Below are 15,210 nucleotides of genomic sequence, written 5' to 3'. Positions count from 1 at the left end.
ACCAAAAAACAAAAAAACCTCTTAAAAATAAAGCTTTCCAGGGCACCTGGGTGGCTCAGTGCTTTAAGCCTCTGCCTTCCGCTCAGGTCATGATCTCAGGGTCCTGGGATGGAGCCCAGCATTGGGCTCTCTGCTCAGCAGGGAGTCTGCTTCCCCCTCTCTCTGCCTGCCTCTTTGCCTACTTGTGACCTTTCTCTCTCTGTCATATAAATAAATAAAATCTTTAAAAAATATTAAAGCTTTTCATTCCCTACATAAAATTTGAGAAAAAATGACATAAACAGCATCAAGATAATTCAGATATAAATGTATATTTATACTGTCATTTAAAACTGGTTGAAGATGACCAAATAAAAAACCAAAAAAAACCCACAAAAACCCCAAAACTCCAAAACCCCAAGAAATGCATTTAAATAAGAGATCACACAGAAATGCATACAGAAATACAAACAGGATAGACTAAATCATCATTCCCAAGTTATCCTGAGTAAATAAGAGCTTTACAGCTATTTCTAAGAAAAAGGGAAGAGAGTTATGAAGTATCTTCAAATGTGCATTCCTAGAATAACTAGGACTATCCACCCTGGTAAAGATGGAGTGGGGTAAGCGGGAATGGAATCAACATCTCCCCCGCACTGTGTGTCTGACTATTTCAAGAATAAACTGGATGTGGCTCAGAGTTTGCTTTCTTTCCTTCACAAGTGATAAATCAACTTAACACTTTAATGCATCTTAAATGGGAGGGAGCAAAAAGAGCACATCCTTAAAGTATATTATCTTAGGCATGCATTTTACAGGTCTAGTGGAAAGGGCACTAAGCCAGAAGTCAGTGACTCTGCAATTAATGAAGGGAGCTAGAATGCACTATTAAACTTCTGCTGTATATCATGTTCTCATGCAAGTTTGGGATAATACTCAACTTATAAGATTGACTGTAAACATGAGTAAGCACTTGGGAAACTGAAAAACATCACAAAAATGCACAGGAACATTATTATGATAAAGGCTCTTTCCTCTTCTATATTCCTAAGGAACCACCAGGTTGATAGGCAATATACCAGGAGTTTGAGACTAAAGCCCACACACTTAAATATGCTCTAATGCCTTTAAAAATAAGTTTTTATCAACTTTTAGATATATATTGAGTACATTTTTTTAAAGTTCTTAGCATTGTGCCTAGTAAGTACTCAGTAAATGGTATTTGTTGCTGTTGTCATTTTCAAATTATTATTATTTTAAAAAATTCAAATTTACATTAATGATCTTTTTTAAAAAAGTAAAATACTGATTTCTAAAATTTAGGTCTAACAAGAAAACTCTTGTGAAAAGTTTAAAAAGAACTCTTAAAAATTTTTTAGAAATTCTTAGTACATTTCATGAATTATAATGTAGAGGATAAGGCAATTACATGGATATTCTGGGGAGACTTTTAACTTCCTTTTGTATGTACAAGCCCACTTGGCTATTTCAACTAGTGATTAATCAAGGAAAAAAAGTTAAACAACAACAAAATGTGTGTTTTGGACTATAGGTAAATAATGAACTGAATGCTATTCCATATATACCTCTTGAACTAAGTCTATAAAAGCCTAATAGTTAGCAACAGCAGTCTTTAGAAATATTTATAGACTGTTTAGTATATTATGAAGAAATGAGACATTAGTACAAGAATATAATGTAGAAGGTTTCTTAAAAGTTCAATTTACTTTTTCTGAAAGTTCACTTCTCTTTTCAAGTAAACTTATAGAAAATGTATACATTTGAATATGAAGAGGTGAAAGAAGAGGTGATATTTATTAAAAGTCATCAGGCTTTAAGTTCATCAGCAGGTCATGTACACAGTCTTTAAGAAAACTATCATCTCCATCTGTTGTATTAGAGTAAGCATTCTTACTTACCCCTTGGCCAACTGCAACTCGTTCCAATGCCTTTGGAGAAAAAAATAAGACAGAGACTGCTCATATTTTTAGTCTTACCTTATAAGACTTATAAACATATTATATAAGGGCTTATAAAAGTGACACTTAAAAAGATTAATTAAGTGACAACATGTAAGTTTATACATTTAAAAATGTTAATGTCATTAACATTGTTAACTGGTTTACTTGTATAATTTAGGGTTGATTTATAATAGGTGTGTGTCATGTACACAAGCACAAACACACCTCAACTATATACACTCCTTGAATTTTAGAAAAAATAAGAAAACAGAAAAGAAATGAAATAACTTTTAGTTTAGTTAAAACAATCAAATAAATCCAAAACTACTATTTTTTAATCCAAAGCTATTATTATGTATGTATGTGTGTGTGTGTATATATATATGTTTACATATTATTTTAAACTTATTTGCACCTAATTATTTTATAGACATGTTTCGTATTTTATTATATATGGTTATATTGAACAGAATGTAGTTGAAAACTTAGTTCAGCAAAGTATGTATAGTTGGGATCTGCCTGGTCTGTAAATTCAAATCAAGTTTGCATATGTTCAAGTGCCCAGTAAAACAAATAATACATATTTTTACAATTTTATATAGAGATAGTTTTATATTTATATTTAAGATCCAGAACATTTTTAGAAAATGTTTCAATATTTCCAATAAATACTCATAATGCAACACATATGAAAGAGATATATGAAAGACTTGCCATAATTTAAATACGGAATAGAGGCTTCTAAAACTTTCATTTTTTAAGAGACACACATTTCCACACTTACATAGTTTTATAACTGAATTAGATTAAGATATGTTAATATTTAACTTTCTTTTAAAAATTCTAATCAAAATATTTCAAACACAAAGTAGTAAAATAAAGTAGATCTGCATATATTTCCTATTCAATTTTAAAATACTCATTTTTGCTTCAGATTGCTATTCCTCATAAGTAATACTTATAAGATAGAGCTGAATCATATACTTCTAAAACTAATTTACAGATTATCCTATGTATGCACAATTTTTGCAGCTGTACAAGCTCACTGACAAGGTAAAGTACTCGCCACAAGTTGTATAGCTAGTTAGCAGTGAGCAGGAGGCAAAAACTTGTTCTTTAAACCATGATTAACTTCTCCTGCCCTCGCACCATGAAGATTTAGTGAGAAAATGAGTTCCCTGTATAAAAAGTTGCTTCACAGAAAGTGTTCAAAGAAAAAAAAGGCAATTTTTCCATTGATTTGAAGGATACCTTCACTGAACATCTAGAGCCACAGATTTATGAATACAGGCGAAAGACACTATATAATTTTCTTATTAAATTAAACAGCAAGAGGCCCAGAATAAATTTATTATTGAAGAAAACACTGATTTTCATTTACGGTACTGTTTGTGCTCATTTCAGATAGATTTTTGTGTTACAGCTTTTGCTAAAAGACTGAATTGAACAAAGAAACAAGAATTTTTAGTAAGTTGCTTGGTGTTGGTAAGAATATCTGCTTTTAGATAAGTATAACTAGTTAAAAGTAGTCAATAACAAGACTACTTTTAGTATGTGTTGCTGATGAGGGATTTTAGAAATATAAACCATAAATTATGATGACATAATAAAAGATAACCAGGTAGGTGATAAGAAGTTTCTTGCAAACATTAATATTTTTCTTGGCCAATAAATAAAGATAATGAAGAAAATAAACCAAGTGTTCATATCATACTAATCTACAATATTTTGCAGTTTTATCAGGGTTAAAGTATGCTGACAGGATTATACTAATCTAATTAAAATTTTATCTCTGGTTAGCAGCCTTAACAATTTATCTCAAAGTGTCACCAGAAAGGTCTCTTTCTCTCTTTTTTAACCCCCGAGGTTTTGATTACTTGTGGAAAAGGTCAGGTATGGTACAAAAGGCAATAAAAAAAATGCACCAAAAAACCTGTTTTTTGGGACTCCAAAAAAGAGGCCACGGTAGCTAGGGACTGGGACGGAGCCAAGGAGAGGGGCACTCCATAGGAAGCTGACATTAGTCAGGAAAGCTTATTAAGTGCAGTGTGGTCTATACATTCTATATTCTGAAATTCATTTTTCAAAATGTTTCATTTTGTTTTTTTGAATGTTTATTTTCATAGCAACCATTTTTGTTTTGTGAATGCAGTATATTCTTTTATCTAAGAGATATTAATAGTTATTTTACATTACTTTATTTTATTTAATCTCCATTTCCTCCAAGTTTCTTTCCTTCCGCTTACCTGATCTCTGTTCTTTCATGTTAGATTTTCTTTAGACACCTAGTGATTCTTGGTTCTCTGCTGATAATTAAAATGGGGGTATCCTAAACCTGATTAGAGGTATTATGCTTTTGAGTGAGGACTGTTAATTGTGGGCTTCATCATAAAGGTGACATACGTCCTGCTTTATTGTAAAATCCCTGATGCCAATATCATTAGGTCTTTTCTCTTAGGCTAGTGAGATTCCCTAGGAAAGCCTATTTCATTTTATTTTTTTTCTTAGTTTTTTTTTTTTTTTTTTTTTTTAAGATTTTATTCACTCACTTGTCAGTGAGAGAGAGCACAAGCAGGGGGAGAAGCAGGCTCCCCACTGAGCAAGGAGCCTGATGTGGGACTGGATCTTAGGACCCTGGGATCGCGACCTGAACCAAAGGCAGATGCTTAACTGACTGAGCCACCCATGTGTCCCAGGAGAGGCTATTTTAATTTCTTGCCTGAAGGGTATAATTCTGGTTGCCAGCATTCTTAGAACCAAAGTAATTCCAAGAATGACCTGTCACAAATACATGATCCGGAACAAATACCACTAACAAACACAATGAAAGAACAATACAATTTCTAAGAAAAGCAATTTAATAAGACTTACAAAAATTATTATTTGAGCATAAATAGATTTCTAAAATAATTCTAGGATCCATGACCTAGAACACTAGTGTACTATTTATTATATTGCTGTGTAACTGGAATAAAAATAATGGCCACAGAAATTAATTTATCTTGGGATTGGACACTACATTATTAACTAGCCATATTTTAAATTTCTCATGATAAAAAATAACTTACACTTTTTAACTTGCTTTTATCCTTTGTAAACTAATATAGGCCCATGAACAGAGAATACCACATGCTAAAGTGTTCTAGGTCTAAGGGCATTAGCCAAATTAGGCACTTTAAAAGTTTTATTTAAATAGATAGTTGTTTCATATTCCAGATAGCTTATTAATATTTTTCCCATTCTATAAAAAATTAAGGGACCAAATGATCTACTACAAACACACACAAACATAGCACAGAACTGTGAATAAAGCACTGAACTAATTCTGTATTTAATACTTGGTAGCTGGTATATTATCTATGATAATTAAAGTAATTATATATAAAAATTATAAGTAAAACCATATAATGATAAACTGTTACCAGTTGTAAAGTAGTAGATAATGTTGGAAGAGCAAGTCATTTTTTTCTTAAAATTTGCAATGCACAAAAGTATTAATAATGATGCTCTGCAAAACTTGGCATTTAATTCATGATATTAGCCAACAATAATAAATTCCTCAACATCTGGATAAAGCTCTTAGTCCAGAAAAAAACATAATCATACCAAACATGCTGACATTCTGGCATTACGACCACAGCACCATCTCTCTTCCTTTAAATACTGGCACATTGGAAATCCCCACTTTTCTTGGGTACTTTCTGCAGATGGGGGAAAAATATGGATTATTTAAATAAGATTCTTCCTCTTTCAGTTAAAGTAAACAATCTATTGAGAAAGAAAAGCAGTCATTGAGAGTCAAACAGTAGTTAAACAAGGAGGTAGTAATGTTTAACAGTTCATTCCAATCTGTTAATTGAAAGCATATTAATGTTATGAAAGTGGTATTTTCAACAACAGCTGTTTTGTGTTTAAGCTTTAGGTCTGATACTAACCAAATTGCCAAAATTATTTTTCTAAGATTTAGCAAAAGCAATTTAAAATGGAAGTACTCTTCATGTTCAGTGTAACTACAGGAAATAAGTAATGAGATACTGGATATTTACTGCTGAACTGACTTTCTAAAAAAGTGATTTATTAAATGACATGCGGTAATTTATTATAGAACAATATTAATTCATCCCTAATAATGATGAAACCTCAATTTTTTTTCAGCCACTATATTCATGTTCCAGGAAAAGAGCAGCTGCATAAGCTCTTTTTTCTTCATTATATTAACAGGCTGTAATATTTTCAATTGTGATGCAGTTTGGCTCAGTTGCATATATGGTTTAACTAACAACAACAAAAATCAACATTCACTGCTTAATCACACATATCTTTTGCCTAACTCACAGAGTTGCAAATGCAATCTGCTGATGTTCAAACCCTTAATGCAGCATTACTAATTACACAGGGATTTTGAAAAGGAAAACAAATTTCTTTTTTAAATTCAAGCCTAAAAAATAAGAGCTTAAATTTATCAAGACTGTGAGAACTTAGGTTAAAAAGTAAAAATAGAACTAAAACTTTGAAAACATAAAAACACTTCAAAAGAAAATACTGATTAAAAAGTAAATAAAAATTAAACAAAAAGAAAATAATGTTGAAGTAGAATTCATGAAGTAAATTTCGCTGCTATGAAGGATGACTCTTTATTAAAATAGTGAAAGTTTAAATTTCATGCAGATCATATGCCTGTGAAAGTGGTTTCTTTCATTCATATATTAAGATTTATAACAGACCTTACTGATAATCAGTTGGAAGATACAGACCTTTCCCTGGGAATATAAATAATAATAATGCTAATGTTTATGCAGCACTTAATATTGTGAGGTAATACTGTAAATACTTCAAATGTATTAACTACAGCAACTCTATGAAGTAGGTACACTATTATTCTCATGGCTTAGCTAGGGAAACTAAGCATAGGCTGGTTAAGTAAATGGTCTAAGTTGCAAAATCAAGCACATGGTGGGATAGGGTTTAAACAGAGGCAATCGGAGGGACTCCAGAAGCCATGCTCTTAACCACCAAGCTATATAAACAATTTCAACTACACATGCACAAGACTTCTGGAGCCTTAAAGCCCTTCCAGGTTCTGGGGACCTTGGACTACTTCCTCTATTTCCAAAATGACTTGAAATAGCAGTTTGAGTCTTACTTAAGGCTTTACAATTTGACTGAGACATGATTACTACTAAATAAAAGAAATTACTACAAGGTTTTTTATTCTTCTAACCAATTTCTATTTCTAACCATTTCTAACCAAAATGAGAAATATCTAGATCTTACTATAAAGCATAAGGGGCTAGAGAGATGGGTTTGTGTTATTTTACTCAGAATAGTTAGGAAAGGTGCTAACCAATAAAAAAGCTATATTTCCCCTTTCCCTTTCCCTTGTTTCTTATAGACAGGAATAGAGATCAAAGGTATGATGGGATTAGTCTTGGCAGTACATAGACAGTGGTAAAGCTGTAAGTGTATTGCAGAGGTATGATAGGTGGGAATTATTCAGAGGAATACTGAGTTCTGGGATTCCCAGATTTCTAGTAATAAAGGGAAGATGAAGGCAGGGATACATGTGACTTCTGGTATCCCTCTTCATTTCAGATGACACAAATATGGAAGCCAACAGCAGAGGTGACTGAGCACATGGGGCTATCATTAGAAAAACGGAGACTAGTAAAAGATGGTTTTTTTATTGCATGTTCACTAACTTGTATTGATGAAGGTATTGAGAGTAAAGAATGGCTATGGTGTTCCTAAGGGCCCATAAAGCTATCTTTTCCACTACAATAAAGGCCTACAGAAGGATACTTATTGCATATAAGGGAGCTTCCTCTCCAACCCTGCATAACTGTGATAGCAGAAGCACAATGTTACTCAATATATATGGCTCCCTGAATCTTTAGCCAAAACACCTAAGATCCTAGGGCTTTTACAGTTTATAGCAATTGCCAGCCTTGGTTCAGGGTTATGTAAAATCCCATCAAAGCCTCTTTCCTTGGGACACCTCGTGGTTGTGGAATCTCCTTGAAGTTTTCTGAATCTACATCACAGTTTCCTCTGTGGTTGAGGTCATGGTGACCTCACAGCTCTGCTCCTTTTTAAAAATTAAGTGCAAACAACTGTTAGAAAGGCAGGACATCCTCAAAGTCAAACAAAGCCTTTCAAGTACAGGTTCAATATTATCTTTGGAATCCATTTCAGCAGCTTCATTGTGACTGCAGTGAAGAAGGAGGCTCACTTCTATGTCCCGAATCAAAGTCACAGAGCTCAAGGTTTCTACTGTTATGTATCAATCCCTTAGTTAACTCTGTTCATACATTTAAATCTAGTCACACTGAGCATTAACCTCTCTTACCAGTTGCTTTTCCCTAGGATCATTTCAGGATATCTTTAAATGATAATTTTGGAATAGATGAAGACTCATTTTTTTCTTTTATCCAATTTCTTTTTTGTTGGCTTTAGAAATCCATTAATCTCATAAAAGGAGAGCTTCTACTAGTTCTTCCTACTAGTTCTTCCTTCCTGTGTTAGTAATATTATCTTAATTAAGCAAGTTTTAACTTAAGAACCATCTTCTATTATTCTTTCCTTTAATCCCTAAGTTCTTATATATACAACCTTTTAATTATACCTGCTTTTCTTTTTCTATCTTCATTAGCTCATGACTGGGTAAATGTAATACCTACTTACTAATTCTCCATTTCTCTTTCCTTTTATCTTGTCCATTCTTTATATATATCCTTTATATTAAGAAGAACATTATCTTTTTAAAATAGACACTTATAACCATGTCATTCCAATAGTTCTTGTTTCCCTCACCACTAGCACCTATGAGACAAAACCTAATGGGTATTTTTCTTACTGTGGATTTTCAGGAGGTTCTGATATTCCTTTTATAATATTCTCTCCCTCTGGTTCCATGATACCATGCATGCTCTCTTACTTGTGTCTAATGCTCTTCATATCCCCTGATAGTTTGTTATTTTGTGTCTACTTAATGTTCATAAGGATTATTCCTATCTCCCCTTTATGCTTTTTTGAAGACCAATAAAAACTCAAATGATTTCAGTTGGTATATAAATGTATGAAGCAGCTAGATAGAATAAAATAAGTACTAATCAATTTGTATAGTAACTAAATATCTCATTTGGTCAGTCTTACTGCTATTTAAAGCATAATTTGGGCATAATACAACAGTCAAACTTGCCCAAAATGAGTCGGGGGGCACCCACGTGAGAGCCAGTGTGTAACCCCTGCTTTATCTGTATGCTTTCCCTAGGCAATCTTACCTATATCTCAATATACACTGAATATTCCTTTAGTAATTTACTAAGGCTGCTATAACAAATTACTATATACTTGGTAGCTTAAAGCAACAGAAAGGTATTCTCTTACAGTTCTGGAGGCTAGAAATCTGAAATCAAGGTATGGGCTGGGCCATGCTCTCTTTGAAGTAGATCTAGGGAAGAATCCTTTCCTTGCCCCTTCCTGGCCTCTGATGGTTGTTGGCAATGCTTGGCATTCCTTGGCTTGTAGCTGTACCATTCCCTCTGTGTCTCTCTGCACTCTCACCTCTTTTTATAAGGACATTCACCACTGGATTTAAGGCCCACCCTATTCCAGTATGACCTTATCCTAACTAATCACATCTATAAATACCCTATTTCTAACAAGGTCACATTCTGAAGTTCTGAGTTGATGTGACTTTTGGGAGACACCATTCAAGCTACTCCAATTCCTAAATTATACCTTCAACCTCTTCTCTAAGATCTAATTCTGCATCATGAATACCCTAACTACCATCTCCAAATAGATATTTCATGGGCACCTGATGATCAACATGTCCAAAATCTAAATAACTGAATGACACAAAACCAGATATCCTAAAGTTTCCTATTTTCATGACTGGCAACAACATTTATTCATTTACTTGAGTCAAAAAATTCAGAAATCTTCTCAGACACTTCCTCATATATAGCTTATTTTAGAAATTCCCCTAAATAAAAAAAAAAAAAGAAAAAAAGAAATTCCCCTAAATATTTATTTTTCCCCTAAATATTCCTCAAATCCATTCATATTCTCTATTTCCACCATCCCAAACTACTGTGCTATGAAACTGCTATGAAAGCCTCTTGACTAATTATCAACACACACTCTTGCTCCTTTTTATTTCAGTTTCAATAAGGCAAAGTGATCTTTTAGAATATATTTATTTTTACATTTTTTAAAGATTTTATTTATTTATTTGACAGAGAGAGATCACAAGTAGGCAGAGAGGCAAGCAGAGAGAGAGGAAGGGAAGCAGGCCCCCCTGCTGAGCAGAAAGCCCCTTGCGGGACTCGATCCCAGAACCCTGAGATCATGACCCGAGCCGAAGGCAGCGGCTTAGCCCACTGAGCCACCCAGGCGCCCGATCTTTTAGAATATAAACCTCATCAGTTCACTACCCGATTTAACAGGTTCTTCTTCTCCTTTCAGACTGAAAACCAAGAAATAGACTCTTAATACAGAGAACAAACTGATGGTTACCAGAGTGGAGGTGGATGGGTTAAATAGGTGATAGGGATTAAGAAGGGCACTTGTTAGGATGAGCACTAGGTGTTGTAAGGAAGTCTTCTAGCACTGTATTGTACACCTGAAACTAATATTAGATTCCAATCATAACTAAATGGAATTTTAAAAATTTATTTATTTATTTATTGGACAGACAGAGATCACAAGTAGGCAGAGAGGCAGGCAGAGAAGGGGGGGAAGCAGGCTCCCCGCTGAGCAGAAAGCCCGATGTGGGGCTCCATCCCAGGACCCTGGGATCATGACCTGAGCTGAAGGCAGAGGCTTTAACCCACTGAGCCACCCAGGTGCCCCTGGAATTTAAATAAAAACTTGAAAAAGAAAGATTAAGACATTGTTCCTTAACGTGATCTGCTTTTGACTACATCTCTGGCATCATTTCACACCTTGTTCTGTTTCACTCTCTTGTAAAATTTTCAATTCTCTAAAATAGCAAAATACGTATCTCAGAGCTTTGGAATTTTCTTTGGTAAGTCTTAGATTTTTACACTATATCCTACGATTCTCCTACACCCACATCTTTGTAAATAGCCTCTTTGTGAATAAACTCATTTCAAATTATTCTAACTGATGTGTACCACCCATCTGCTTACTGTTAACTTCCTGATTCCCATTTCACTTAGAATAAGACTTATGATATCCTATGCAGCTCTACACGATCACTATTCTCCACCCAGAGCTATTGCCTCTCTGAGCTCCTCTCCTACTATTCTTCTTGAACTCTACTCTGGCTTCTTGCTATTCCTCAAATATGCCAGGTTGAGGGCACCTGGTTGGCTAGGTAGGTTTAGCATCTGCCTTTCACTCAGGTCATGATCCTGGGATCCTGGGATGGAGCACCAAATGCAGCTCCCCATTGAGTCCTGCTCCATTCTCAGCAGGAAGCCTGCTTCTCCCTCTCCCTCTCCCTCTGCCTGCCACTCCCCCTGCTTGTGCTCTCTGTCTGTCAAATAAATACAGTCTTTGGAAAAAAATATGCCAACTTGTTCCTCTTGTGTGGAATGAGTCCCGCCCCCCAACCCCCTTAGCTATTCACTTGGTAACTCAATTACCTCTTTCAAGTCTTTGCTGAACTTTCATCTTTTAGCAAGCTTTCTCCTGGCTCATTTAATTTACCTACTTAGGTTATTTATTGTTTATTCTTCTCCTACTGTTCTTTTCCAATGTAGTCTTGATCTGAACTTTTAGAACTATATCTTAACTAGTCTCCCTGTCCCTGATCTAGCTCCATGTCAATCTATGCTCTATAATGCCAAAAACTACTACCTTTCAGAAATGTAGATGAGTGTATGAAATTCCTTTGCATTAAACCAATACACAAGAGATATTTTTATGGAACAAAATGAAATATATTTTGTCTCCCACTGAATAATATTCTGTCACACCACATTAGCATTCATGGCTCTCACAGTCTGGTCCTAATTTGTTTTTCAGTGATATTTTCTGTTTCCAACACTCTCATTCTCAACTCACTCTCAGTTATATACCCACATGGACTTGTTTTATTCAGAACAAGCCACATAGTTTCTGCCTCTGTGCCTCCTTTCTACAAAGTTCTCAAAATGTCCTTCCCTACTAATTCATCTTTCTCAACGAAGACCAAACATCTCCTCTTTTAGAAAGCTTTCCTTCATCCTTTAGTTATGAAAACTTATTCTCTCTTCTAGTCATAGCAGTATTTGGTTTAGACATTCATCATTTATCACTTCTTTCATTCATTTTTTCAAAAATTCACAGTCATAGTTGATTAAGGTCTATGGGCCAGGAATCTATCACTCTCAGATATGCATGAGAGTTCTCTGGAATTGCTTCTGAATTCCTCACTAGATCAAAGCCTCCCAATGGGGATAGACAGTGTCTCACTTATTTTACATCCTCTAGTGCCTCCTACAGAACTTTGTGGAACTGAATAGAAAGAATTAGATGAATCAAGATTATCTGCATGTCCTCATTACATTTTGGAAAAAAAAAATATTCCTTTTAAATTTCTTTAAACCTAAGTGAAATCTGATTGGAATGATTTCATCTGGGAAAAACAAACAGGTATTACTCCTTTAGAGATACAAATTTCTATCTACTAAGTGAATAATCTCAATCTACATTATGCCTTCCTAAATAGAGGACTTGAGACTATCTTATTTGAAACCACAATAACCATTATGAAATATGGGGGGGAAGATAGGAAAAAACACAGGTAAGTCATTTTTTAAAAATTTTGCTTTGATCATGACATACCTTACCCTCCACTCACCTGTTTATTAGTTTCTTTTTCTGTTTATAACGTAACATTATACATTTACTTATTTATTTTTCTATTGCCTGATGTCTTCTTATTAGAATATATGCTTGATAAGGGCAGGGGCTTTGTTTTGTTCAATCTCGTATCCCTAGTACCTAGAACAGCCACAAGACTAGCATGTGACAGGTACCCAATACTTATTTCTTATGAGGAACAAAAAATTTACAAAATCGTGACAAGAAACCAAACTAAAACTAGGAAAGATTAACAGGAGTATCTGAAACAACAACAAATAAATAAAGATACAATTTATACTTCAGAGAGGATACACTGACATCCTAAAGACAACAATTCTCTCCCTAATGATCTTTAAATTCAATGTATGCCAGGGTGCCTGGGTGGCTCAGTGGGTTAAAGCCTCTGCCTTCGGCTCGGGTCATAATCCCAGGGTCCTGGAATCGAGCCCCGCATCGGGCTCTTTGCTCAGTGGGGAGCCTGCTTCCTCCCCTCTCTCTCTGCCAGCCTCTCTGCCTACTTGTGATCTCTGTCTGTCAAATAAAATAAATAAAATCTTTAAAAAAAAAATTCAATGTATGCCAATTAAAATCCCAACAGATTGTTTTATGAATATTAATATTTTAATTTAAAATCCATTTAATACATGCATCTAAATCAGCTTTTACTTTGAATTTGGTCAGCAATGTTTATTATGATTCATATATTATAAAGAGAATGGCATAATTTTAATATCATTTTTTCTAAGCAAAAAACATTTTGCGACTTTTCATATAAATTTGCATTATATATAAACTACACATACTTTAATCCTAAATGAAAAATTCAAGTAAATTTACCTATTTAAGTCTTATTAAATGTTTGATGTGATCAGCATTTCAATTCTCCTCTAAGCAAGCTATTTGGATAAATAAAAGATTTCTTCTCCAAACATTATCTAACAAGCATTTTTGGTATAAATTATGTCCTTCCTTGAAAGATTGTCTATGCTTTTAGCATCCATACTACAAATATGAGGAAGGGCTCTAGTAAAATATGAAACAAAACGCCTTATTGTTTGACTTTCCTACCTGATGTTGTTCACCAAGTGTGAACTGAGTCATGCCATCTAGAATTGCCAACCCCAGACCATGATTGTGCTGCTGTCATTAAGCAATGCTTAACTCAAAGCTCTTCCTTTGTGAAACTCATTCGGTAATCCTGAACCTGGTCTCTAAAAAGAGTAAAGTTGTATCTGTATGTCTAATAGTTGGTAGAGCAATGAAAGTAAAATTATCACTCTTTTAAAAATACATAAATAAGTAAAAGCCCTTTGAAAGAGAAAATACATGATGTTAAGAAAATTCTCAATAAATAAGAACTTTGGGGGAATTTCTCTACTAGATTTAAAAAGTTCCAATAAGGGACGCCTGCGTGGCTCAGTTGGTTAAGCGGCTGCCTTCAGCTCAGGTCATGATCCCAGCGTCCCGGGATCAAGTCCCACATTGGGCTCCTTGCTCAGTGGGGAGCCTGCTTCTCCCTCTGCCTCTGTGGCCACTCGGCCTGCCTGTGCTTGCTCTCTCTCTCTCTCTCTGGTAAATAAATAAATAAAATCTTTAAAAAAAAAAGTTCCAATAAACTATACTAATTAAGGCAGAATAGTATTATCAGAAGAATCACAAATTAAGGGAATATAAGAGAACTTATAAATACATCATATGTTAGAGCTGTTATTTTATATCAGTGTGGCAAAGCACAGAGTATTCAATAAATAGCATTTACAAAAATATAAGATTAGAGCTATCTCTTGAATTATACACACAAAATAAATCCAGATAGATCGTGGAATTGGATAAGACAAAAACTATAAAAGAGGAGAAAATTATAAAAACAAATGTTAATCTATACAGGAGAAGTTAAACAGAGTATGATACATCCATTCCAAGGAATATTTTGTAGTATGTAAAACAAATTTATGAAAAAAGCTCCAAAATACATTGCTAAGTAAAGGGGCAAAGCTATATATTTTATATATCCCACCGAGCCACCCAGGCGCCCCACTTTTTATTTTTTTAAAATCACATCCTCTTGCTGATCTTTCTTACCTTCCCAACCTCCTTTGGAATGTTCTTGGATTCAGTCTCTGTACTTCGTCATCATTTCTATTCCTAATGTAATCTCATTCAGACTTACTCTCTATATGAATTATCTCACAAATTTTTTTAAATGAATGTAGTAATATTTGTACTTATTATCTTGAATATTCAGAACATAGCTGCACATATTTTATTTGAGAAGACAGGAAATTTAAAAATTTTAACTTATTACATTGACTTATATACATGACAATTCCACAGGGTAAATTAAATAGTATTATGTAAGATGACTTTTTTTTTTTTTAAAGATTTTACTTATTTATTTGAGAGAGAGACAGTGAGAGAGAACATGAGCGAGGAGAAGGTCAGAGAGAGAAGC

At 34.1% G+C, this 15,210-nt stretch overlaps 1 protein-coding gene across 7 annotated transcripts in view; it reads right to left on the bottom strand.

The window, feature by feature from the left end:
- METTL25 (methyltransferase like 25) overlaps positions 1–15,210 on the bottom strand; it is a 146,991-nt gene that overhangs the window by 75,042 nt on the left and 56,739 nt on the right. For all 7 annotated transcript variants that reach the window (XR_006607529.1, XR_006607528.1, XM_045082955.1 and 4 more), the window contains exons 6-7: positions 5,547–5,641; positions 1,899–1,928 (exon numbers count right to left, since the gene is read on the bottom strand). Coding sequence is in view for 5 of the 7 variants with exons in the window: in XM_045082955.1 (XP_044938890.1) it covers positions 1,899–1,928; positions 5,547–5,641 (125 nt within the window). In the remaining 2 variants the exon portion in view is untranslated. The remainder of the gene's footprint in view (positions 1–1,898; positions 1,929–5,546; positions 5,642–15,210) is intronic.

Source organism: Mustela putorius, unplaced genomic scaffold (genome assembly GCF_011764305.1).
Source record: "Mustela putorius furo isolate JIRA1106 unplaced genomic scaffold, ASM1176430v1.1 tig00000640_pilon_pilon_pilon, whole genome shotgun sequence".
Taxonomy (NCBI): Eukaryota; Metazoa; Chordata; class Mammalia; order Carnivora; family Mustelidae; genus Mustela; species Mustela putorius.
Note: the sequence above shows the minus strand (reverse complement) of the source record. Positions and strands in the feature narration are given on the sequence as shown.